At 37.3% G+C, this 24630-nt stretch overlaps 1 protein-coding gene across 1 annotated transcript in view; it reads right to left on the minus strand.

Annotated features, from left to right (window-relative positions):
- REV3L (REV3-like, polymerase (DNA directed), zeta, catalytic subunit) overlaps window positions 1–24630 on the minus strand; it is a gene marked incomplete at its 5' end in the record, with an annotated part of 46680 nt that overhangs the window by 16536 nt on the left and 5514 nt on the right. The window contains 10 exons of the mRNA XM_009581384.1: window positions 375–516; window positions 1517–1635; window positions 2282–2400; window positions 5858–5973; window positions 15266–15377; window positions 17828–18020; window positions 19624–19749; window positions 20830–20912; window positions 21315–22297; window positions 22662–24630. The exon at window positions 22662–24630 is cut by the window's right edge and continues 28 nt beyond it. Of these exons, the coding sequence (XP_009579679.1) occupies window positions 375–516; window positions 1517–1635; window positions 2282–2400; window positions 5858–5973; window positions 15266–15377; window positions 17828–18020; window positions 19624–19749; window positions 20830–20912; window positions 21315–22297; window positions 22662–24630 (3962 nt within the window). The remainder of the gene's footprint in view (window positions 1–374; window positions 517–1516; window positions 1636–2281; window positions 2401–5857; window positions 5974–15265; window positions 15378–17827; window positions 18021–19623; window positions 19750–20829; window positions 20913–21314; window positions 22298–22661) is intronic.

The raw sequence follows: 24630 nt of genomic DNA on the forward strand, positions 1-24630 counted from the left end.
ATCTTTCTAAAACATGCTCAATTGTATTTCTTAATATTTTAAAAAGCATTCATTTTCAGACTCATCTAAGTGTGAAAAGTACCAACTCAAAGGTAAAACTCAGTGCTCCCAAGGTCAGCAGAAGAGACTCACTGGCATGATTACATTTGGGGCACTCTATTTTTAACAGCTATTTTTAATCTCCGAGACTAACCATTCAATCCATTATTACTGCTTTTGAATTGCCTTTCTTTATGTTTCAATTTCATGTTATGCAAAACAGTCTTCTGTGACCTTATGAAAATACATATACTGACTGAAAAGATACTGAGGACCTAAAACATTTTGTAAAGACTATTTTGGTTTTGTGAAGTGTAAGGAAAACGAAATCTTACCTGGGAGCCTCTTGTTAATACATGCAAGAACTGAATGCCAAAAAGTCTTGCCATTTCACTTGTTCTGTCAATCAAATCCAGTTTGTCTAACAACTGGAGATTCCCACGGACCCGGCTAACATAATGATCAACCATTTTCCACCTGTGAAAGTGAATGCCTCGTTACAAACTATCAGGAGAGTGCTGCTCTTTCTACTAAGAAGAATGTATTTTTATGATAGCTTGTTACAAACCAGCAAATAAAATTTCCCCTAGGACATTTTCATAAGGCTCTTTCAAAAATGTGGCGCACATAAACTTATGTATTCTAATGATACACACAGAATGTGTCACAGCAAACTACTGTTAAGGTATATCTCAATTACATACTATATCCTGTTTTCCTTACTGCCCTAAAGGATTACTGAAACAGAAACTCAAGTTTCTCTTCATCTGTTTACATCATTTTTTTAACCGAGTGGACTTTTGTGGAAACATCCTGCTGTATTAAGAATACCTATCTCAGCTGAACATAAATTTATAATTTCAGCACTACACCAAGTGTCCACGTAGTTGAAAAGTATTTAACTTCTACAGAAATTATATGTATATCACAAATTACATTCAGATCTATACTCAGTTTTGTGAATTGTTCTTACCACACAATACCAAATCACTCCAAGGAATAGTGAAGCCCAGTGTGATACATGTCACATACAGGTATTTTTAAGCAGCTATTGTTACTGTCTTAACATCTTGTACTATTTTTAAGCCTAGCTTGGTTGACATGCACTGTGAAGTAAAACAGAAACCTGACAGTTCATTACAAATCCTTCTGATGAATAGTATATACAAAATAAAGACCTTGCACGACTTCAAAACAGTACATCTATTCAGATATGTTGAAACTGTAACTGAAAATTTGTTTTGTTTTTGTGTACTTTAAACAGAAAAATACACAAAGATGAAATATTGAGGGTATAACTACACAACAGAACACAGCAGAAGAGCAGAGTAAATAAGCTGGTGTTGCTGCATATAGACTGTTCTAGTACCTGAGCTAAATTGATTATTTCTTCCTATGCTGACTTTATCTTATACTTATCCAATGTTAAGAATCTGGCCTTAAAAAGAACAAACAAAATGGATTAATAGATCATTACCTGTAGACATCTGCCTTATTATCAAACCAATCAGACAGAACTCGGAAAGTAAATAAAGGAAAACGTTGATGAAGAACATGAAAGCCCACGTTTTCAAAAGTGTAATTCATTAGATTCACCTAGAAAAACACAGAGGACATGTTAACATGCATGATGTCTTTCATAGTCAAAGAAATCTCTACTTCTTAAAAACTGTAACAACTAAATTTATCAACTTTTTGTTAGTATTCTTTGTTAAAAAGGTAAACATTTATACTTAGAAGTCCTTAACTATTTACAAGTCAGGAAAGAATATCCCTCATCAATTGAAAAGAATATGCGCAATTAAGTAGATCACAAAGATCAGGTCTGAATTTGGTCAGAACAAGATTTGTAAAGACTTAATTATTATAAAGTATTAAACGTAAGGTCATAAACAGCAAAACAATGATTAAGTCTGACAGCTTAAAATAAGTTCACGTATTTAATTTAGTAAAATCACCATAATAGACAAATTGCTAAAACAGATAAGTTGTTCTCAAAACCCACAAAGTGAAAAGAAATATCCTTAAGAAACATTACTGAAAGATACGGGCTTCAGTATTTTACATTTTACATTTCAGCGATATGCAAAATCCATTCTCACAAAGTGGCAGACTGCTCTATTTGAAAAGGTGTACAAAGAAAGAACAGAAAGTTACATGAATTACACAAAATTTTCAACAAAGTTTACAATAATTAGAAAAACCCAGTAAGTAAAACACATTAACCTTTTAAAAACCTTACCTCATTTCTCATCATTCTCCAAATATTTAAGGTAATCCGCCCGACAATATTTATTTCACTCATTGTATCCGATCCATATTCATCCAGCTCAGCCGCAAATCTGTTCTCTTTTTTTTCATCTAAAGACATTAAAAGAGAATATATTTAGACAAGTTACAGGACAGTCAAGACCAGATCAAGCTATCCCTCTTCCAATTTGAGCTCTCTAGAAAAATAAGAATTCATAAAGACCGTTACTGATTGCACAAGATTATTTATTTATCAGTCTTCCACACAACCTCTGTTACCCACTCCCTAACTTTGAGCTGTGATGCAAAGGAGGAAACAGGAGGCCACAGTGCACACACAAAAAAAGCCACTACGCAGAGGCACAGTACTCACTTCTCTTGTGATGTGTCCTAATGACTTATGAATAGTTCACTTGTAAATGGCAGAGGCAGCACCAGACTCAGCCAATAAAGCAAAACCAGAGAGAAGTCCAGCTTTCTTTTTGTTAAGTTGATATCACAGGAAAGGGAAGGAAAACTACCTTCCATCTTTATTTCAATAGGAGGAAAGAGGAGCATACTGCTTGAAGGAGCACTTCCTGTTCTGAAAATACAGCATGTGAAGAAGGTAGGGAAATATGAAGCATAGGGGTTGGAAAAGCAAGAGGAACATAGATGGGGTCAAAAACCATGGACAAGGAGGCCACAAAGCAACAGAGAACACAATACTTGTACGGTTATGGTCATGCATGCAAGCCCACACTTATGGAATGACATTTTTGGGAGGAGCTCATCAGTGTGAACATTTCTTGATCTTTCTCCTGCAGTTCAGTCAAAAAAGAGTAATTACTTACCTTACAGTAACACTAGTTCTTAGAAACATTTTAAGTGTTATGTATTCCACTTCTGGGTGTGCATCTACCACCTGGCACAAGAACATCTGTACTATGAATACCAGTGCTGTGGAGATCATGCCTATATCCTGCATGCCCATTCAAACTTTATGTCGAAAGATGTTAAGGGCTACAACCCTCGTTTCCTTCACTAGAACTGAACCCATGTTGTGTGGGACTTCATAGTTATAGGGAAGGAAGCCCAACTGTGAAATACATAGGGACATCACCATTAAGAACCATACAGTTCCCAGAGAAGTAACCTTTCTTCTTTGAGGAACTCTTCATGTGTATCCCAATTCCAGTAACTTGAACAACAGCTTAAGTCATGAAGATGGGTACTATCAAGAGCTTTGCTGATGTAACTGTTGATTCTGCATCAACTACAGTGCAGACATAGCTGTCCTGCAAGACAAGAGCTGTGACTCAGCCTTTGAGAACAAAAGCAGAGACACATTAGTTACCTGTCTCAAACTGAAGAGATTGTTCAACCATACTTCTACAGTAGAGCAGTAAACCTTTGTGATATTTGGAGGTTTAAGAAACCTTTGGCTGCAACACTTACCACTCCTCTTACCAAAGACATTGCAAATCTTGAAGTGTAAGGGGTCAAAAGTTTTTCTGAACATCCTTCAATACCTCTGAAGACTGTACCCAGAGGCATCATTATTGCAACCACTGTATCATCTCAATTTGAGCCATTAGGGGAATTTAATAACAAGGTTCATGCAATCAGTTATTATTCCTGAAAAACAAATCAGAGACCTTTGTGCTGAAGACGAGAACTTGTGACCTTTGATGGCCAATTCACATTTAAACTGTCATGTGTTCCTGTTTTCATATATTAAGTATTTAAAAATTCACCAAGGTCCAGTTGCCAACAACTTCCAACTGAAAATGCAAATTTATTCTCATGTTTTCTTGTCCCTGGGAGGTCCCTATAACTCAGACCTTTTCTAAACAGGTCACAGGTATCAAAAGCATCAAAAGATTTTGAAGGCATCAAAAGAGTGCACAAATATTCAAACCTAAAGGAAGGAGTGTGTGAACGTAGCTCTTCTAAAACATCATGTTCTTCTGGCCAGGTACACAGGATGCCAACATAAAAGATGCTATTGCTATGCTGGGTAAGCCCAAAGATGCAAATGTTCTATCAAGTACCCAAAAGCAGATGCTTCAAGAACAGGGGAAGCAGCTATTGATAATCTCTCTAGAACTCTCCCAGCTTCTAACCATTTGCAGCTTCTTGGGCCAGACATTATTTTCACACATATAATAGTACCCAATGGATTTTTCTTCCAAGAATTTATCTCCTCCTAAAGCAACATACACTTTAAGCATTGTGGAAGGAACTCAACAGTTCAACAACCCAGGGGTGAAAAATCAACTCCTATTCTGTAGCTGCCATTTGCTAGCTTCATTTGATGATTTCTGGTTCTTGCATTGGAAAAGACCATGAACAACCAATCCGTATTTCCCTTTATATCCCTCAAGATTACATAGGCTTTTACCTTCCTTAACCAGTTTTGTCTCTTCTGGAATCCTAACTTACTAAATTACTAGAGACATTTGGATTACCCTTCTCATCTTTACCAGTTCTCCTACATCCACTTTGATGGGGGAAAGGTTATGAAGAGGCCAGAACCGCAGTATTTGAGGTGCAAGCACACTACAGATGTTTACATTTACATTCATTATTTTATATTTTCTTTGCTCCATAATTCCTAAAATTTCATTTGCATTTTCAACTATTACAGAGTAACAGGATCAAGTTTTTAATAGGACAATCACAGGAAAGCACATACTATTTCATGGCTATTTAGTTTCTGTACAGACCTTTGGCAAGAGCCCTGACAAAAGCAGCTTTTTCAATTGTTTTGATTTTTAAAATCGTATCTCCCTCATCTACATCTTCTTGATGACTGCAAAGAACTACAACAAATTTTCAAGACAGTTTTTAATTTTACAAAGTCATCTTAACTCTTCTCAGGTGCAACAGATTTATTTGGCTGTTCACTAACTGCGTTCTTCAGAATTATAGCTTCCATTGATTAGCTAAGTATAGACACTAGGCTTACCATTCTCCTGGATAACTTTCTCCAGGTTTTCAAGAAAAAAACCCAAACAGATCTTTTTCTGAATGTTGGAGGAAAGCATCAGCACTCCAGTAAAATTTGCCCAAAGTACAAGAATAGCTATTGAAAGTAAGGATTTTATTACAGAGCTGCTGACCAGGATGAGTGCTGCTCAGGAGCATCTTTATGTCCCCGTATTTGAGCCAGAGAAACTGCAAACAATGATAGTGGTAGGTACCCTGAATGACATATACATATGACTGAAGCCAAGGAGAAACAAGAGAAGGTTTGGCAGCAGAATCACCTCCAAGAACTGAAAACTGAACACCCACAACTACTGAAAATGAGTCTACGATCATGGATACAGGACACACCCAGAAGTGGAACACACAAGGAATTTAAAAATTCAGAAAACTGAAAAGCAGAATCTCATTGGTATTTCAAATTTTTGTGTGTGTGTGTGTGTGTGTGTGTGTGTGTGATTATACCTATAACAACACAACAGCAACAACAAAAAAAGAAGTCATCTAAAGAAATACTCTGCATTTGTTTTTTTAATTTATTCATAGATTTCAACTTGTTTCTATGGGAGCCGAACTGAAACCCTATACAATAACTTACCTGGCACACGAGAAATCATCTGGCATAAATCAACATTTAGTGCAGCAGCCCTCTGTAAGAGATAACCCCAGGAATGCATCTGGACTTCATAGCCTAACAAAATGTCTGGGTCGTATCTAGAGAGTGGGGGGAAAGGAAAATGAGCTTCATATTATTTAAGAAAATATTTTCCATGAACAGAGTATAAACAGGTTTTCATTCTAATCATGTTGAGTTTAAAAAAGAAGCAGCCACAATAGGTTTCTATGAAAACAGCATTTGGACTAGCAGACAATATTTAAAACAGACAATCTTCTATGACTTTCAGTAACATTCAATTGAAAAAGTTTTTAGAAGGAATATTTTCATTGGGATTTTTTTTTTCCTAAACATACTTCTGTTATTTCAGTCTTTACAAATAAAGAACAAAATCTATGTCTAATCAGATTTTATCGATGGAAACAGGCTGTAATGAGCATAAACTGAAACCCAGCTACCGGCACAAGACAGATGTGCAATGAAATATAGTCCTGTCCTCAAACTTTATTGTACTATCTTCCTTTATGAAATAGAATAGAATTTGCTACTTGGATGTTTTGCAAATAACAATGTGTCATGCATACTGCAGTGTAGCTTAAAATAACCAGAGGATACTGCTGGTCCTAAATGGTGACTCTTTATTGAGAAAGTTACAATTCGCAGTTGAATGAGAGCTGTCAAAACTAAAACACAGAGAAAAGCAACCGTATCTACCAGTTCTATTTAAATACCTCTTCCTTTAAGATAACCTTCTTTCTATAAGATACACAAGAAAACCTCATTTTATGCTGTATCTCATGCCAGGTGGAAAATTTCACTCGCTCAGAAATGACAAAAAGAAAAGTCAGAATTATCTTCTGATACAGTCACTGTCCATCTTCCAATCAGGCTCAGAGAAGAGTTGACTAGACAGAAGGACAAACAAGGTGGCTTCAAAGTCAAAGCACAGGTAGGAGGTAGCTCGGAGGAGCCTGTACCACCTACCTTTTAAGTAGGCACTATTAAAACCAGAAGTCATGATCTGGTCACTTGCTGAAGAGCCTAAGAATGATTTTCTTGGGCTGGGCAGAAAGAGACTGGCCAAAGTAACACCAGGTATCTGTTATTTTTATAGTAAAAAAAGAAAGGAAGCTTCACTGGGAAGAATAGCTGCTTCTTTCAATGCAGCTCAATCAAGGGGTTTTGAGTTCCAGCGGGAAGCGTTCAATACAACTGAATGACAAAAGGGCATCTGTCAGGAGGTAGAGGGCTGGACAATAGGCTGAGGGTCCTGTACCACAGTCTATGCCCAACCCCACAACAGGATGCAGGCTTTTAGACCTTAGTTTATGGGAGAAGTAGGCAGGGGCCTTGGCTTATGAACAGGTTCTCTGTACTTTTTGCATCCTTAAACACATCAAAAAACGCCAACATTTCCTGACTGTGGATATAGGACAATAACCTTTCCGCAAATCCTAAGTTAAAGTTGTATCACAGACGCTACAAATGAAGCTTCAGACTTCATCATGAAAGTGTCTTCCTTGCTTCTGTGTCCAGCCAAAGGCAGATGACAACTCACTTTGAAGTAACTAACTACTCTAAGAATAGCTCCAGAAAAGAGCTTCTCCACACTTCCGCCACAGACACTAACTTTTTGTGAAAAACAAAAGGAAAAGTATTTGAATCTTCTTACTCAGCATGGTTCTCTCTTTATTACAATTTGGCCTTTTGCACCAGTCAGCAAAAGTTGCAAAAATCCTTTTTACCACCTACTTCTACCTGTGAAGGAACAGTTTTGATACAATTTTTGGCTAGAGCAGAAGATTCTAAAGTAAGTTTTTGATTTCTAGCATTCTAGAGAAAGTAAAAGAACTAGCACTTTGCATTTGGGGAGTATTTTGCTATCTGCCGTTAATGTCGAATGATTCTTTGTTTTTGGAGACAGGAAATAATCATCAGGAGTGGAAGTTGTAAATTTACTCATTTTGGAAGCCTATTCTACCAGTGGTACAAACCCAAAGCTACTTAGAACAATTTATGGACAAATGAATGAAGCTAGCCTGCAGTTCCTTCCAGCAGCAGAATCAGTGTCAAAAAGAGATATGACCACTTGCTGCTCCGCGCAACATACAATGATTGCCAATTGGGGTTCCAAAATAATGAATAGATCCATCTAAGCTTTGAAATAAAAAGGAATTATGTAATGGTTTATACAGTCATAGAATAAATGTTAAAAAAATTAACATATTTTCACATTAATTCTTGCAGCTAAACTATCCTGGTCCTAGCATATTGCAAAACACTACTGATTATTTAAAATGAAGGAAGTAGTCATTTACGTTCGTATTTGAAAACTAGTTTCACATAATTCAAAATGGAAAATACTTGTAGATTTTAAAGCAGGGCAAGACGTTATGCAGATGGGTTCCAAGATAGATGCAAACGTGAATGAGAAACTGGTGAAGAACTGCTTATGTAGCACATAAAACAGTATTCCTTATGCCAGGAATTTGCTTGCTCTTTTAAGCCTGTTCTGAATAGAAACAAGCATACTGTTTGGAAGCAGCAAGTTGCTATAATTATATTAGCAGCTACCACTTGTGATGAAGGACAGTTGCTTTGGATTTTTCCTTGCCCAAGCAGTGCATTACCTCCCTTCACTTCCTACTTAACCAAATTTTAGTGGGCTATTACATTATTGCTGCAAATACCCCTATCTGTATTGCAACTGAATACAACATTTCATCAATTCTTGAGTTAATCTTACTATTCTCTTTTAAGCTAATGAATAAAACGACCTCTGTAAACCGTCTGCATATAATCTCAAGAATTGCTTGTCTAGTATCCTTCAGATGGAAAGATGTTTTACAGGACAAGACATAAAACTGCTTTAGTTTATTATGTTTTCAGATACATGCGTTTTCTTATATAAATAAATTGTATCTAACTTAAATATTACATATTTTAACACAATTTTGTGTAAATTCACATATAGATTGGAAAGTTTATCACTCAAAAGATTAAAAAAAAAAACCAGCATGCTAGTTTTGAACTCAGTCTTGCTTGTACAGGCCATTAGGGATTGCCTGTAATGGCACATTACTGAGTCATAGGGTATCACTTTGCAGTGCATTACTTTGCTTTTCCTTCCCAACTAGACACTGCACATGCATTAAGGGGAGGGTCCCATTTCAACTAATTTTGGTATCTCAAATTTTCTAGCTGGTCTCTTTATTGTCATTGAAGAAAAAAGGCCTCTTTGGGTGAACTATTCCTTGTATTTTACCTGCCTGTTGCAGAATGAGATCCTGTTCTTTCTGTTTAACATACATGGTGATGAGGGTAGCTACTTAGACACCAACAATGAAATATAGATGTCTAAGTTTCAGTCAGACGACTCTCATACAAAGCTATCTACATGGAATCAAGGTAGAGTAGCTAGTAAATGGTGAATCTAAACCCTACTGTAAATTTCCTGCAAACAGTCCCTTAGTGTCAGTTTCCCGTATTTACAACTTGGATCCAAGTGGTATCCTTCTGAAAGCATGAAAACCAATAAACACACTACCAGCAATTGTATTGCTCGGATACTGCAGTAAGTTACACATATATGTATTTTGGATGTGTATCTGTATGCATTCACAATGTACACGCACAAAGGACTATAATTAGTACGAACAAATTTATGGATGATTAGGTATTTCCTTAACTTTACAATCAAAATAATTTTTGGTTAAGTGAATCTCTGCATTATCTTTGAAGGAAAAAAGGAAAAGTAAGATTAAATTCAAGTAGAACTCCTTTCTACTGAATAACACTTGGGACCCCAAACTCCTGCACTACAGCATGCATAAGGTCTACCTTATGCAACAGGTTTAACAGACCTATCAGATTTCTTGCACCTAACATGAGGCACTGCTGTTTCTTGCTTATTTGCTTGCTGATCCACTCCGTCTCAATTTATGCAGAAGTGCCCTCTCCTGCAGCCCAATCCCATGTACCAGCTATACCAATGGACCAGTGTGTCATTTGTTAAGACCTCCTATGGTATTCTTTTTGCTATCAGAGAAGAAGAGATGCCTGGAGCCAAAAGGTGACATTATTCCACATGGGAAAATGAACAGGTAAACCCAAGGTTTAGCTGATGCGAGCTCAACTGAAGTCTGTCTCTCTCTCACTTTCTCTCTCCCTTTTTTATGTGGTACCACAAAGACGACAGGCTGTGAGCTAAGGACAGGACAAGTTTTACATTTTTCATCCTCCCTTTTCACAATTTTTACACTATACTATCCAGTTGGTTTTCATCATCAGTTTAAGCTGTTTTATTAAAAGAAATTGTAATGAGACCAGCTTTTACACCTCCAAGAAACTAGTAAGTTGTAATACTGGTATTTGAAAGCTGCTGGCTAGGACTAACATGATAGGAATAAGAGGTGTGCCTGCCAACATAGTGCTCTTTTGTTAAAAGGATGGGCACTGATACTGCTTTGCATGCTGTTGCCAGTCTCTCTGCAAAGATGAAAAGCAGCGTTTATACTGGCAGGATTTAAAGATGACAGCATTAGCATTCAACTCATACATGCTGCAAAGAGAAGAAATGCGATTATTTTCCTTTCTAGCTAAGTCGTATGTGCTGTTATGCCATCTCTTCCTCTTTCTCATCTGATAATTTCGTGAATGAACACTAAAGCTCCCAGTTATGCCTTCTCTTCTATTATGTGTCTGGTTTTCCTGACTGGTATTTTTCTTCCAGCTAAAATTAAGAGAAAAAGGGGGAAAAAAATTAGGCCAGACCTATGATACAGACAAAAACAGTAACTGTGCGTGGCAGCAGAATACTTGGTGACTCAAATACATAACTGAAATCTTCGAAAACATTTTCCCAGTTTGCTTTGGACAATAAAAATCCATAAAGTTGATACAGAACATTAAGTAAAGATTTCTACAGGAAAACGCCACAAATGATGATACTGGCCTGGGAAAAGAAGGTTAGATTAACACATCTCTATTTTAAAAAGAAAACGTTGCTGGAGCATTTACAGAAGAACAAATATAATGCATTGTAACCAACAGAAAAGATTGGCTATTGATTAGCATAGTACTTTACAAGAAAAACATTATATAAAATATTTAAGTGTTAAGTATTAACAACTAATTAATTTACAAATCTTTTATACCCAAAATCTTTAAGAAAAATCTTAACAACTTTATACTCTGTTTTTGTACTTTTATCAGAAACTAATTCCATGGGGACAAAGAGCCGTGGGTGGCTGGCGAGCCTCAAGTAGCAGTGAATCTACTACTTTTTTTCAAGCCCTTCCTGTTTCCACACCCTCTGCGTGTCACAGAGATGGGGATTGTGCATTCCCACATGAATACCCCAAATTTTGCTGCTCTCATGCCTGCAGGATCAGCCCTTTTCTGCTTTCTGCTAGTATCTGCACTTACAGAAGAGCGGCACAATTTGCCTTAAAAGTGTGGGAGAGACCCAGACATTTAATTTCTCTTTCATGGGAATCCACTGCTCCATCAGGCTTGGACATCTGTAGTTTTCCCGCGTTTTTTAAATCTTCAAGACAAACATTCTTGTAGCATTTCCTTCCTCCTCCTCCTCCTCAAATAGTCAGCTTTCCTGCGTTTTATACTGACTGGTTTATGGAGCTATGTGAATGTTTACTCTTTTTCCTGCCTTTAGGTTCAGACAGAGAGGTGGTTCCATCTTACTTTTTCAAGCAGACTTCTTCCAATTTTTCTCCCAATTCATTGCAGCTGACACCTTATGATAAAGAGAGGGTCTATTCAAGAAGGCTCTTCAGGCAGCATAACAGAATCCTTTAGGACAGCAATATAGGTAGTACAGGCTCCATTTCAAGAAAAATGTGCTTGTAGATAATCCACACTGGCTGCACAGGATGTGAAGGTGGTTGTTTCTCAGTGGCTTTGTGCCAGTTTTGAGCTGAAGTCCTATTTTTTTGTTTACAGCCAGAGGACAGCTTACCAAAGAAGGAAAAATTGGACCTATGTAGGTGAAGCTTCCTCTCAAACTCTAAGATGGTTGTCAGGGTACCAAGAACCACTTTAATTATGCTTTTTTTTTGTGGCAAATCCGTGTTGTTTATTCTTCCCTGCCTCCTCCAAATTCACTTTTGCTGCCTCTCAACCCTCAAGTAGCTTAGTATTTCGATACCTTTTAGAATTAGAGAGAATTCTCAAATTCCCTTTACAATGATGTGCTTTCTTTCAGCTGTCTCTACATAGATTTTGGTACTCACACTTGTAAGTACTCCCATTTCACAGCTGAATCACTCTCAGTATAATCTCCCAGAAATAAAGGTGCTTATTCCCCTCAATATTTGGACAAATCTGCTAGTTTTCAGCATAGATGAAATCACAGATCACAATTCCAGAGAAACAACCAAGTCTTCTTCTGGTCTACAGACTTCAAGAAGACTTATTTTCATTTGCCAACTGCCCCAGTTAATCAGAGACAACATCTACTAATTTCACAGAAGAACATTTAACCTGGTGTTTACTTTACAGATGTCTAGGTGGAGACACGTTACTCTTACTGTGGTTATTCAGATCTAGCACATGCTGAACAACTTCACAGTGAAGGTATAACCGAATCCAAGTTCAGCTCATCAATTCCAGTGAACTTTCTGAAGCCATACTCATTTTCAGTGAACATGTAACAGAGTAACTTTAGCTCTCCTACAAAAAGTTAGATTTGGGAAACACTCTGCAGCGACAAAAGGCCAGTAGTGCAGGCCAAGAATAAAACACCAGAAGCATAAAACCTCACTAATTTATCACACTCTTCTTCAGCATCTGTGTCCCTCAGTATCAACCAGCACGTTATAAAGACTATTTGCGTAGATACTCTGGGTCATTTGTTCGAAGACAAAACCCTTACAGATTTCTGATGGAAGAAGAGACTGATGAGCTAAGAGTATTGCAAGAAGTGATACATTTTCCAGGAATCACCTTTCCCTCACCTGTGTGCTGGGAACAGCGGTCAAGAATTCTCTACTGTGCTCTTCCAGAGTTTACATCTATTGACAAGAAGTGACAGAATCAACTATTTCTTATTTTCAACAACCATAATAGAATAAAAACAAAAGGCCTAAACAGAGAAGTAGAAGACTGGAACTTGAAACAAATGAGTATGTTCCACAATTTCACATATATGAAATAAGAGTAAGAATTAGGCCAACTACTAAGAGAATGACTAGAAATGGGAACAAGAATTCTTCAACTGGACTGTATAAGACAATTCCTCTGAGAGGTACCCTCTGTTCAGTGTACCAACAAGTTGATAAAGTCTGTTCCTAGTATTGACAATCAAGACTGAATAAATATTCTGTCATTCACTGTGCCAGGAATCTGGAATTTCACTCTTCCACTCTTCCCTCCAACACCCAAAGAGGCCAAGAACATGAACCACAAGCAAGCTGCAGTCATGCTGGGCATGCTGTTTGGTCACAAGAACCTATCATCCCCTAGTCTGATACATACATCAGTACGTAAGACACTGATACGGTCCTCTGCTGATAAATCAAGGTGATTTTGAGTTTTGCTCCATGAACCTCAAGTAGTGATGCTTCTTAAACATGGCCTGATTGTTTTCTTTCTCTAACCTATCAAACGTACTATTAAGTGCCCCTACCAGAACAACCAGATTATTTAGCTTGTGCTGGAAAAAATAACACTAAAAACAGGAACAGAAGGTTGTTTTAAAAAATTCCTGATTCTGAAAGTTTTCATTAAAGCTGCTTGCTTGTTTACTTCCCATTGAGGAAGATTTTTGCAGACCACTACTTTTTAATCAAGTAGTTTTACCATACTTTTTACTTCAGTTAAAGCTACTCTGGGCCTAGACACTTGTTTTGTGCTTATGAAATAGAAAACATTTACTCCAGCAAAATTTCTTATTCTCTTTTGCCTAGGCTACAGAAAATAAAGGGGGAAAAGAGCTGCAAACTGTAGATGTGGTCCAAGTTTTAAAAACATACTTGTTGAGAGTTCAGCAGAAGTCTGACTCCTTAGGAGGGAAGTAGACTAAGATGACGACAGCAGTCTGCCTCTCCATGAAGAGATCTAATCTTTTATCTTCCAGGAATACAAGTTAATTAACTCAATCTTTGAAGAAAAAGTTGAGTCAAAAAGGCATGCTAGCACAGTGTTGGAAGAGAGGATCTCTTAAGAAGAGAATTCTCAGACAGCAGCATGGTGATTGGTACATTCCATCTTGAAGTACTACAAAAATTGCACGCTTTTTTCATTCTGTAATGCCTTCAATATGTAGAGATGTAGATGACTTCTGTTCTTCAGCGATAAATATATATATTCTAACTGCTGAGTTCTCTCTCCCATACTCTTTATGTACTTTTTAAACTTCCACACAACTGGTGGAGAATTCTTCTTTATTGACAGCTTCTCATTCTCAGTAATTTTCCTAAGTTTGATGGAGCACTAGATTTCCAAGAAAGAGAAAAAAAAAATGATGTTCCTTACCTGAATTTTGTCTTCTCTGAACAGGGATCTGCTGCTCTGCCAGGACCCACCCTGGTTGCATTCAGCAACTCTTTTTGTATTCTGGCTTCATGGGGTTGATCAATGTCTTTCTCATCAGAGGTTTTCTGGTTGGAGAGAGAAAGAATTGCAAATGTACTCTGCCTAGTACACATTTTTTTCTTGTGCCTCTATTCCAGCAGGGTGACTCATAGTTTAAATCTGTTTATTTTTCCTTGCAATTTTACAGCTTTGCACCTCTGTCAGTAGGGCCTGGAGAGACGTCTGCGGTTCCACCTACTCACCAGCCGAGAGGGCTACCAAACAGGCTTCCCAGCCTTGGTGGAGATGGGGAAAACCAGCAGTTTTCAAAGTCTGATGGAGCAGGGGATTTCCATTCAGAGAAGACAAAACTAATGAAGGAAACTGATTTTTCAACTACTGGTTATTTTAATCTGTCCATAGCAGTTTCAGTACCATGTCATTTTTTTTCTGTCTTGCCTCAGACTCCCTTGAAAAATTCTTCCCATCGGAGGGGTTTTCTATAGCTCTGAACACTGTTAATATCTACTATTCTGAGAGTTTCAGAGAGAAATGTGTAATGAATTCCGGGATTAACAGGAAAGGTTATATGTTAAAGAAGATTACTTATATGGGTGATTAGTTTCAAGACTGTAACTCAGCTGCTTAAGAGGATCTGAATGTTCTTGCTGTCAGAGAAAAGAAAAAGCAAAAAGTATTTTTATTCGAAAGACCACCATGCTTGTCCACTCTAGAAATAAGCCTTCGAGGGAAACAACAACAACAAGTATCAGTATTTGAGAGACTGGCAAGGGTTGAAGGAACTAAATCTGCTGTACCAAGCCTGAAAAATAAAAGCAGAACGTACAGATATGCTACCTTTTTACAATATTCACTACTTCCTGGAAAAGAGTTCTTTCATCAGTAGCGTAACTGACTTCTAGTCCTGTAACTCCAGATCTTGTGAGCAAGGGGGCTTGGTCTCTGCTCCCTAGAAAATAAAGTGAAAACATATCATTAGAATTTAGAAGGGATTCCATTACTTCAGTCAACAATAGTGCTTCAGAATAAAACATAGAACTGAAAAGAAGTATGGAATACAACCTATTTTTAACTTTAACATCAATTATTATCACAATTAATTCCATGGACTTATTTCGTTCCTCTTGGGTGGAAAAGCTTGTTCTTTTCACTTTGTAAAATTCTACCATAGTGGTAATCTTGCACAAATTCTCAGATATAAATAATTTGATTCAAGAGAAATGTCACCATTTTACTTGTACAAAAGTCCAGCTATTAGAAAATTATTTTTGAATAAGAACTATTAAAGGACCATTGAATAAGAACTATTAAAGGACCATATGACAGCTCACACAGTGTTTTCATGCAAAACGTATTTTAATTGCTAGCTTAGTACTTTGCAAAACGCTTTGAAGAACGAAAATGCTACATAACATAGTATAGTGCTTTTTTCAGTACATTTCTTAAAAAACACTGCTAAGTTACTAATAGAAATGGAAAAACATGAGCAACTGCTCTCTTAGTGCACATTAAGAGTGTCTACATTGATAATGTGTGAATAATAGCTAAATTCATATGCATGCAGGAACTCAGCATTTGCCTTCCGTATAAAAAAACCTCTATAAATGAATAATATGCAACACATACTCTGTCTTCTCATTTTTTCTATACAACAGACAGTAATATCGCTGATTAAGGCAACAACCTGGAGTTTTTAAAAGGCATAGTACTTTGACACATTCTTAAGATCTTGAGAATTAAAAAAAGTGTGCTTTCAGAAATAAATGTTAAAATGAGTACTGTAACTTACAAAGCAATAATAATACAAAAAGGGAAAAAAAAGGTGTATCTCAACATCAAGTCACTCCACAGGGAACTCAAAAAGTTCTATCCAAGAAAATATTGACAGCACACATCAATTAAAGCACGGAATGTCACAATAACATTGAAACATATCATTTTACTTCACTAACAAAAAAAGATCAGAACCTTTGGCTTTTCAAAATATTATTGGACCTCTTTACAGAGAGCTTTTTCTTGATAATTTATCAGTGACACACACCTAGGGAGCCATAGTGGCTATGCTGTGGAAAATCTCACTTAATAAGGCAATGGAAATGATTTTTTTAAAGATAGTAACAAGCATATAATACCAGAATAAACTTCACTGAGAATAATAAGAACTTAGCTTAACATGATATAATATAATATCTACAATACTTTGAAAAATAAACTGGTAAAAGAAGGAGTTGTTGCCTTAATGCTAAATTTATTTTTGGTAGGTTTTTGTCCACACTTAAATTTTAGACAGTATTTTGTGGTTTAATACACATTCACAATGCCAAAGAAACCCTGAAAGAAAGAGGACTTTTTTTTGGGTTTTTTGTTTTTTTTTTTGGTTTTTTTTGTTTTTTTTTTACTAGCCTAAACCAGTGGTACTCAACCTTTAACAGCTGGAGAGCCACTTCTTTATTAAATGGAGTTGTAGAGCACCATAAAAATCAAGTATCAACAGTGTGATATTTTTTTTTTCCATCATGACACTTCAATGTGTGATGATGCTGTCTCAACATCATCACATATTGATACATCACGACATGACACATCAGCATCCTCTCTCCCAGCAGCATTCTGTCTTCAACCCCTTCTGGCTGCTAGGAAGGAGTGGGGTGGAGGGGTGGAAGGGGCAAAAGGGCGAGTTTTTCCCCATTCTGCCCCACAGCTGCTGGGTGGGAGGTGATCTCTACTCTTACCTGTGGGGGGATCCCAGCAGCTCCTTTTCTTTCCCCCTATGGGAGGGGGAACTTCAGCGACTCCCACACTGCTGGTCCATTTGCTCAGTGCTCCCCGCGCTGCCTGATAGAGTGGAGCGCCGATCAGACGCCTACATTGCGAGAGCCGCCTGTAGGGCCATGAAGAGCCACATCCGGCTCTAGAGCCACAGGTTGAGTATCACTGGTCTAAACAAAGCCAAAAAGGTACAATAGAATAAGGGCCCCTGTTGAGATCCTAAAAGGATCAGATAAAACCACAAAAATAACCCTTAAGTAAAATATAAAACATACTGTCTTGCTTTTAACATTTTCTACTTGTAGCTATCCAGCAAATTGAGTAGGAAACTAAAGGCAGGTTTTCCTCTTTATACTTTTAGAACACTGCAGGAGCTTGTCCACAAGTACGCAAACATTTTGTACATGCGTATATTATTTGTGGTTTACAGCCCACGCAATAGTTCTTTGGAAGATATAAGCAGGAAAACTCTCTCTATGTTTAATATGGCCATTCATCCAACAGTCAACAAGACAAAATTAAATGAGCTAAATAGTAATACAGATACTCGATTATATTTTGCTTGCTACTGTTTGATTACTATGAAATAAGCATTTTTGTAAAATACGTTAAGAAAAAAGAAATAGGAACCTTGGCTTGAGAGTGTCCTGTCTCTATCAATCACTATAGCACCAGTGATTTCTTTTTTATCAGTATTTGGCAGTGCTGTATCTGATGAGATGCAATAGAACAAAGCACAGATCGGATCAAACTCTGGGTCTGGTTCCAAATCTCGTCTGGTTCGAGCATGTAACTCCATACTGATGAGGGTAAGGTGTTGGACCTACCAACAAATAAATACAGTAAGTTAGTATGTTTTGGAGCTTTCTTCAAAAAATTTAAGAGGAGATTATTAGTGCAAATGAACTAATTGCAGACATTTATATGGTCACATTATCTTGTAACTAAAAGGTCACACCTGAAAATTAATAGAAGTGATTAAACATGCATCTCTGGATCTCACTTTTTTGCAAAAAGCATTGTCTTACAAAAAAAGATTGATCACTTAATACATTTTTGTACTCAATTACTAAAATTCAATATTTGTTTCTGAGTACCATCTTCTTCTACCAAAAGCAGAAAATACAAACAAACAGAAATGTTCAACTTCAACAATTGTAAATTCCTGTAATGTTTTCAAACAACTTTGCATATTAAGCTGAATTAAGTTTCCAGACTGATCAAGAACAAAGAATCACTGTTGGTCTTTATTTTCCTTTCCCTCCCTCACCCAAGATGTGCAAACAAGCGTGAAGATTAAGTCACTTACAGGAAGATATGGAGAATACCTAACTTTCCCTTCACTTGCATTAATGAACTTCCACATCATTTTGCTACAGCTTTTTGCAGAATGGTTTGCACTAAGAAAATGCTAACCCCTATATATTGTACAGTTTTGACTCTACAATAAATACTGTAGTAGTTAACACTGTTTCAACGCTACGTTGTTGCTCTGTTATCTTGCATAATATAGTTGATAATGTGGACTAATGGGTAAATTGGAGGGATTACAGGGGAAAAGTTGCAAATATTTCTAAGTATGCAAGCTGCCCTGGGTGCAGCCTGATTTATTCTACATTTGCAGCCTAAATCACTACAACCATCACTGAAATGAACTTTTACTATCAAGCTCTATCTCCATTTCCTGCAAAATCATTAGTTTCTTGTGGCTTCTCCTATGTCATCTACTCAGTGCATAAAACTTCTATTTCTCCATCTCATTTGTAAATTGGTCAACAGCTAATTCCAAGCCACGGATGTGGTGACTGACTGTGAGCACACACATGCTGGCTGGTCAGTTAGCAGCCAAACACAGCAGTACTAAATTCACATTGCATCCCTTTCTCTAGCACAAATTTTGATCTCTCTTCCCAGAGAAATTGTAGATCCCAACCAGTGATCTACATGAAATGTATAGACACACTCTTTGAGACATGTACCATTTTGTTAAATGTAGTTGAAACTGGCCAACAGGTTCAGAAGGTAACATGTAGAGATACCGGGAGGGCCTGACTGAATGATGCCAGATGCCTTGTTTCTTAAGGAAATGATCCATGAAAGTTATGGTCAACTAGTATTTCCAGGAATGTTTTTATACAAAACTTACTATTTCTTCCTTCTGATCTTCCCCTTATTTTTATTTTTTAAAGGAAGGTTTACCACCTTCTCAACAAAAATACTGTGAAATTTACTTCAATACTATTAAATAAAGGCACTTGAAGATCAAGCTGAAATTAGTAGAGCAACTATTTAAAGCTATAGACATCACACACTGATTAATTTTAAGTCAGGCAGGGACCAAGGAGGAAAAGATTTTAAAATTCTGCCATTATAAAACTGTTCTGATAAACTATCATTTTATAAAATAACATGTAACAGTAAGTTACCTCATGTAAAGATTTTGCTTCCTGCAGGTTTTCCACACTGACTTTAAAACCGTAAGTGTTATTTAAAGATGGTCCTTCAATCTGAGAAGTCTCTTTCTTTGGAGCACCAAGGGCAGCAAATTGATTCTTGGAGGGGGTGGGGGGGGCGGGGGAAGGAAAAAGCACAGTATAATATTGAAAAAGCTACAGGTTGCTAAATTCATATGCAATATTAAATACAAATTTATCAAAGAAAATGCAAATGCTACACTACAATTGCCAAAAAAAAAAAGCGTTCACTATCTCCTCATGTCATTTTTCAACAGGGAAACAACAGTTGTATCTTTCTGCCTTTTAGGAATAATTTTAATGAAACCTCATAGTAAAGCAAGAGGCAGTTTGAAATACTTTAAAAAAAAAAAAACCAAAGACAAAAACCCAAAAAACCGCACATATTGGCTTTCTTAGAAGCCTGAGGACAGGGGAACCAGCAAATCTCTATTCTCTCTTGAGCAACAATTCATCAAAAACCTCTGCTTCAGTCACCGCTTTTTAAGGCACTGAATTAAAGATACGCTTAAGTACGCACTTGAACTGGGTGAATACCAGTATGTTAAGAACAAAAGAAAAGACTACTGGGTCATTTCGGTAATGCACCTAGCCCACCGTTCTGTTTCCAACATGGGGAGCAGAAATGCTGTTTAGGGAAAACACGCAAGTCTGATCATTTTATGCGATCCATTTCCTTTCTACTCTGTCAGCATACTAGTGCCATTCACTGCCTGTATTGTTTTCAGAAAATGCCTAGAACATTGTCTGAAAACTAATACACTCACAGATACATAAATATATACGCCTGTGTGTGTATATATGTACACACATATATGTATATATAAAAGGGAAACCACAACAGAACTTAAAAAGGGTGTTGTAAACTAAAAGAACAAAACAACATCCTTACATCTTTAGTGTTTCATTAGTGTCTTACTACCCTAAAACATAGAACATACTCTCAATATCCAACTTCCCCCCCCCTGCAAATTAAACTGATTTCTTCTTCCTAACTTTGAGCATACACTGATTCTACAGGAATTGCACCCTACCATTTTAAATGTATTTTCAAGATCTTAACAGCAAAAGAAAAAAAACAACACAGAAGAAAGAGAATGGAAATGTGTTATGTGTGGCGTAATAAAAATACATCAGTACATAAAAATCTTAATTTACCTTCATTTGTGTGGTTAGAAGTACTCTTCGAAGACCATCAGTATTATTTCCCCTCTTGTGGCTCAGTTTCTGGGCTTTTGGTTCTGTAAACATAAAGAGTGCAAAACTACTTAGCCTCAGTAATATTGCCTAGACATTAAACAACATGCTGGAAACAACCAGAGGCATTTGGTTAACATTATAAAAAAAGATTTCAAAATCCCCAAAATAATCTATACTTTTAAATTAAGTTTTTAACCAGCACCTCACAGTTCAGATACTAGAGATCATCAGGAAGCAAAAGGGTGTTCTGCTTCTAGACTTTTTTCATAATTCCAATAGTTACTTTAACAATAATGCACAGACCTTTTCCTTTCCAAAATTAGTTTTAAATGTATTTTTGTAGAGATGTAATTATTTTCTCATTATGTCAAAAGAAACATAGTATCTTATCATATTCAGAATTTTTTTTTTTGTGTATCATTAGAATCACTGAATGGATTTACCTGTGGATAAAGGAGTAAACTCAAGAACTTCAGGTATTCCATCTTGGTTTTTTCTCTGCACAATGGGTGTACTATGTAGGCAAACAGATTCAGAATTTCCAGGTTCTTCATTAACTGGAAATGGAGACGTGTCAAAGGATGTCCTGACATCCTCTTGAGTGGATGGAGAGTTTTGTGCACTTCCAACAGGTACTACATCATTTCCTTCCACAGAAGACAAAATAATATCCTGACTTTTCCAGTCTGTGTCTTCTAAATTGGACTGCTTGGGATCTGGAGATGCTGCTTGCTGCCAAGGAGGAAGTACTGGAGAATCTGGTGAACTGTAATTGACGTAATAATCTTCATCCTCCTCCTCCTTATCATGTTCTAGTGTTGAAGTAATAAGTGTCTTGCTTTCAGAGGGAGTTTTATTAGAGTCTGTGTCATTTTTAGTATTTATAGAAGTTCCTACAGTGCTTACAGACTTATCACAGGTTTCCTTGGTTTGTGTTTTTGTGGTTTCTGCCACAGAAGCAGGAGAATTCTTTGTAGGCACAATAGGTCTTTCATCTTCGAGGCTAGACAAATTTAAATCTTTCACTGCTTGTACTACTTCTATAGATTTCTCTTCAGGCAATATTGCAGAGCTGAAATTCTCAGCTGCCTTTTCCAACTCAGCAGGATGATTCTTAGGCAATTTCTTGAAATGTTCATACTCTTCTTTGGCATGAAGCCATATCTGAACTTGCTGTTGGCTTGGAGCACACTTGCATGGCATTATGACTATTTTTTTGTCTTCACTAGTTTTATGGCTATTACTTTCTCTTTTGTTAACAGTAGAGTGACCATAACAGGGAGGAGACCCTGGTCTAGGACTTTCTGTCATTGCTGAAAATGCAGTCTTCCAGAGTCGTAGACCTTCTAATGAGAAGTCCCCCTCAAACTCAAGCAGGTCATTTGGAAGTCTAGTTTCCACTGTGAGAAGCCGTCCTCCAATCTCCCTGTGAAGAAAATAGTTTCAATTATTGTTGTGCTCTAAACTGCGTTGCAGGCAGTCCTCAAGCAGAATCCTGCTAACTAGTTCTCTCACTATTGAATTCCTGTGGGCAGTATCTTTCTTTTACAAACCAAGCAGGCATATTCCCACTTACTATAACAATATCAAGCAATAAAAAAACAAAGTGTCATGAATGAAAACGGATATTTGCATGGGAAGTACAGTAATTTTCAACTTCAAATGTATGTATATCAGATGGGATCTTTCATGCATCTGTGCCACGTAACAGCGTAAAATTGTTTACAGGAATAAATTAAATTTAATATAATCACAAGCATATGTAGACAGAAATGCATTTAACACAGTACCTTGGCTTTTCTGGAGCATCTGAAGGATTGCTGCAAAATGGTTCCTGATAAATTGTTTCTGCGAGATCGTGATCTAGCAAAGTTGCCATGATTTCTTCACGACTGGGTGGGGACATGAGAGGCTTAAGAACGTGAGCAGTACGAGGTGTGAAACTTCCATTCTTTGATTGTGAGGGAGAACTGGTTGATCTTGGTGAACTATCTGGAGTTGGAGTTAATGCCTCATTGTTTCTCGAAACATATAATTCTAAATCCTCAGAAGCTGCATCTATAAGTTCACCATCAGGAGAAGACAATATGGATGTAAAAGAGGTATTAACTGAATCAAGTGGTTGACAGGGTTCAAAAGTGGTTTCTTTTCTAATGTGGCTTTGAATCCAGTCTGAGCTGGTTGGCTGAGGAAGGCTAAGAAATCTCTCTTTATTTACTGTATTTCTATTCAATTTGAATTTTTCATTTAAACAGACCTCAGTCTCTTGCATACAAGAGTTATCGATAGAGCTAGATCTAGAAGTTGAAGGATGAACATTTTTCCTCCATTGGCTATGGCAGTGGTTCTCATTATTATCCAGTGAGGTTTTCTCAAAAAGCTCAGGGCTCAGGGAACCAGACCTTATCCATTTACTTGTGCTTGAAGAATGCTGCTTTTCTTCCTCAGATTTTTGGTCATTATGACACAGAATGTCATTTTCTGTTGTTTGTCCAGAACCAAGATCTTGAACTGCATCACTCAAGAATTTCTGGGGCAAATTTTGATCTGCTGGGACAAACTGGCTTGCAGAATAAAAACTGCAAAATCCAGTTTGCCCTATGGTATTAATATCAAAGTTGTAATTGTGGTCTGGAGACAAGCTGTCTTCTAGCGAGTAGCAGCTTTCAAAACCAGGGTCTGAAAAAAAAATGGGGCTGTCATCAGACACAGAGTGATCAATGCGACCAGTGATCTGCTGGCTTAAAGACTCCATTTTTGAAAGTTTTGGTGTTTTTTCTTTAGGTTTTGTATTCCTGGGAGCACGAGATTTTCTTGGTGATGTGACTGACCGTGACCTTTTGATTGCTTTATTCTGTTCAAGAGGGCATGGTATATTCCTGCTCAGCTGTGTTTTAACCGGTAACGGTTCCTGCGTAACATTTGCATTCTGAGCTTTCTGCTGTCTCTTCTGGAGCAACTCTTTCAGAACAGCTAGGCCAGACTGTCCTTCATTGAACGCTGATGGGGCCACTATAGTCCTGTTTTTATACTGGGAGATGGGTTTTGCTTGCATGGTTGTTTCTGACAAAGACCTTTGTTTTACTGTTTCAGGTTTAAAATGTGACATATCCAAAATAAATCCTCTCTGGTTTTGATCCCAATTTAACTGTTTCACTGGACTCTTCAAAGACGTTACAAAACAGTTCTTAGGCAACTGAAGTGGCCCAGGGCTTTCCTCAGATGACTTAAGAATAGAAGAACAAGGATCAGAACGCTTGGATGCCTCTGGTAAAGAAAAAATCAGCTGTTGATTATTGTCTTTACAATGCAAATAGTTAGTGGCATGTAACTGATCCACCTTCGCTGTGTCCAAAGAGTCACGAGCTTCATTTAATTTCCCAGCTGGTGGTAAATATCTGTTTTGCAAATTTTTTCTCTCTTCTGCTTTTGCAGAAGTCTTATCTTTAGAGACGCGTGCATTCTGTGTTACCTGAGTTGAGTGATTAGATGGATCAAATATGTTTTGAATGAGAGCAGAATCCTTCATTCTAAATATAGCACTTTGAGTCCTGGGCCTTTGAGAGCTCATTTTTGGTACTTCCCTTCCAGATGCCACAGGAGTAGATGCAAGAGATGAAAGAGGGTCTTCTCGTGGAGCAGGTAAACACTGTGCATCTACAGGCTTATCAACTTCCATCAGTGAATGAAAACAGCCTGATGAATTACCTTGTGCATCAGCTGCTGAAGGGAGCTGTGCTGATGGTAGATATCCTGCTG

The sequence above is a fragment of the Fulmarus glacialis genome, unplaced genomic scaffold, assembly GCF_000690835.1.
Source record: "Fulmarus glacialis isolate BGI_N327 unplaced genomic scaffold, ASM69083v1 scaffold47027, whole genome shotgun sequence".
In the NCBI taxonomy this organism is placed as follows: domain Eukaryota; kingdom Metazoa; phylum Chordata; class Aves; order Procellariiformes; family Procellariidae; genus Fulmarus; species Fulmarus glacialis.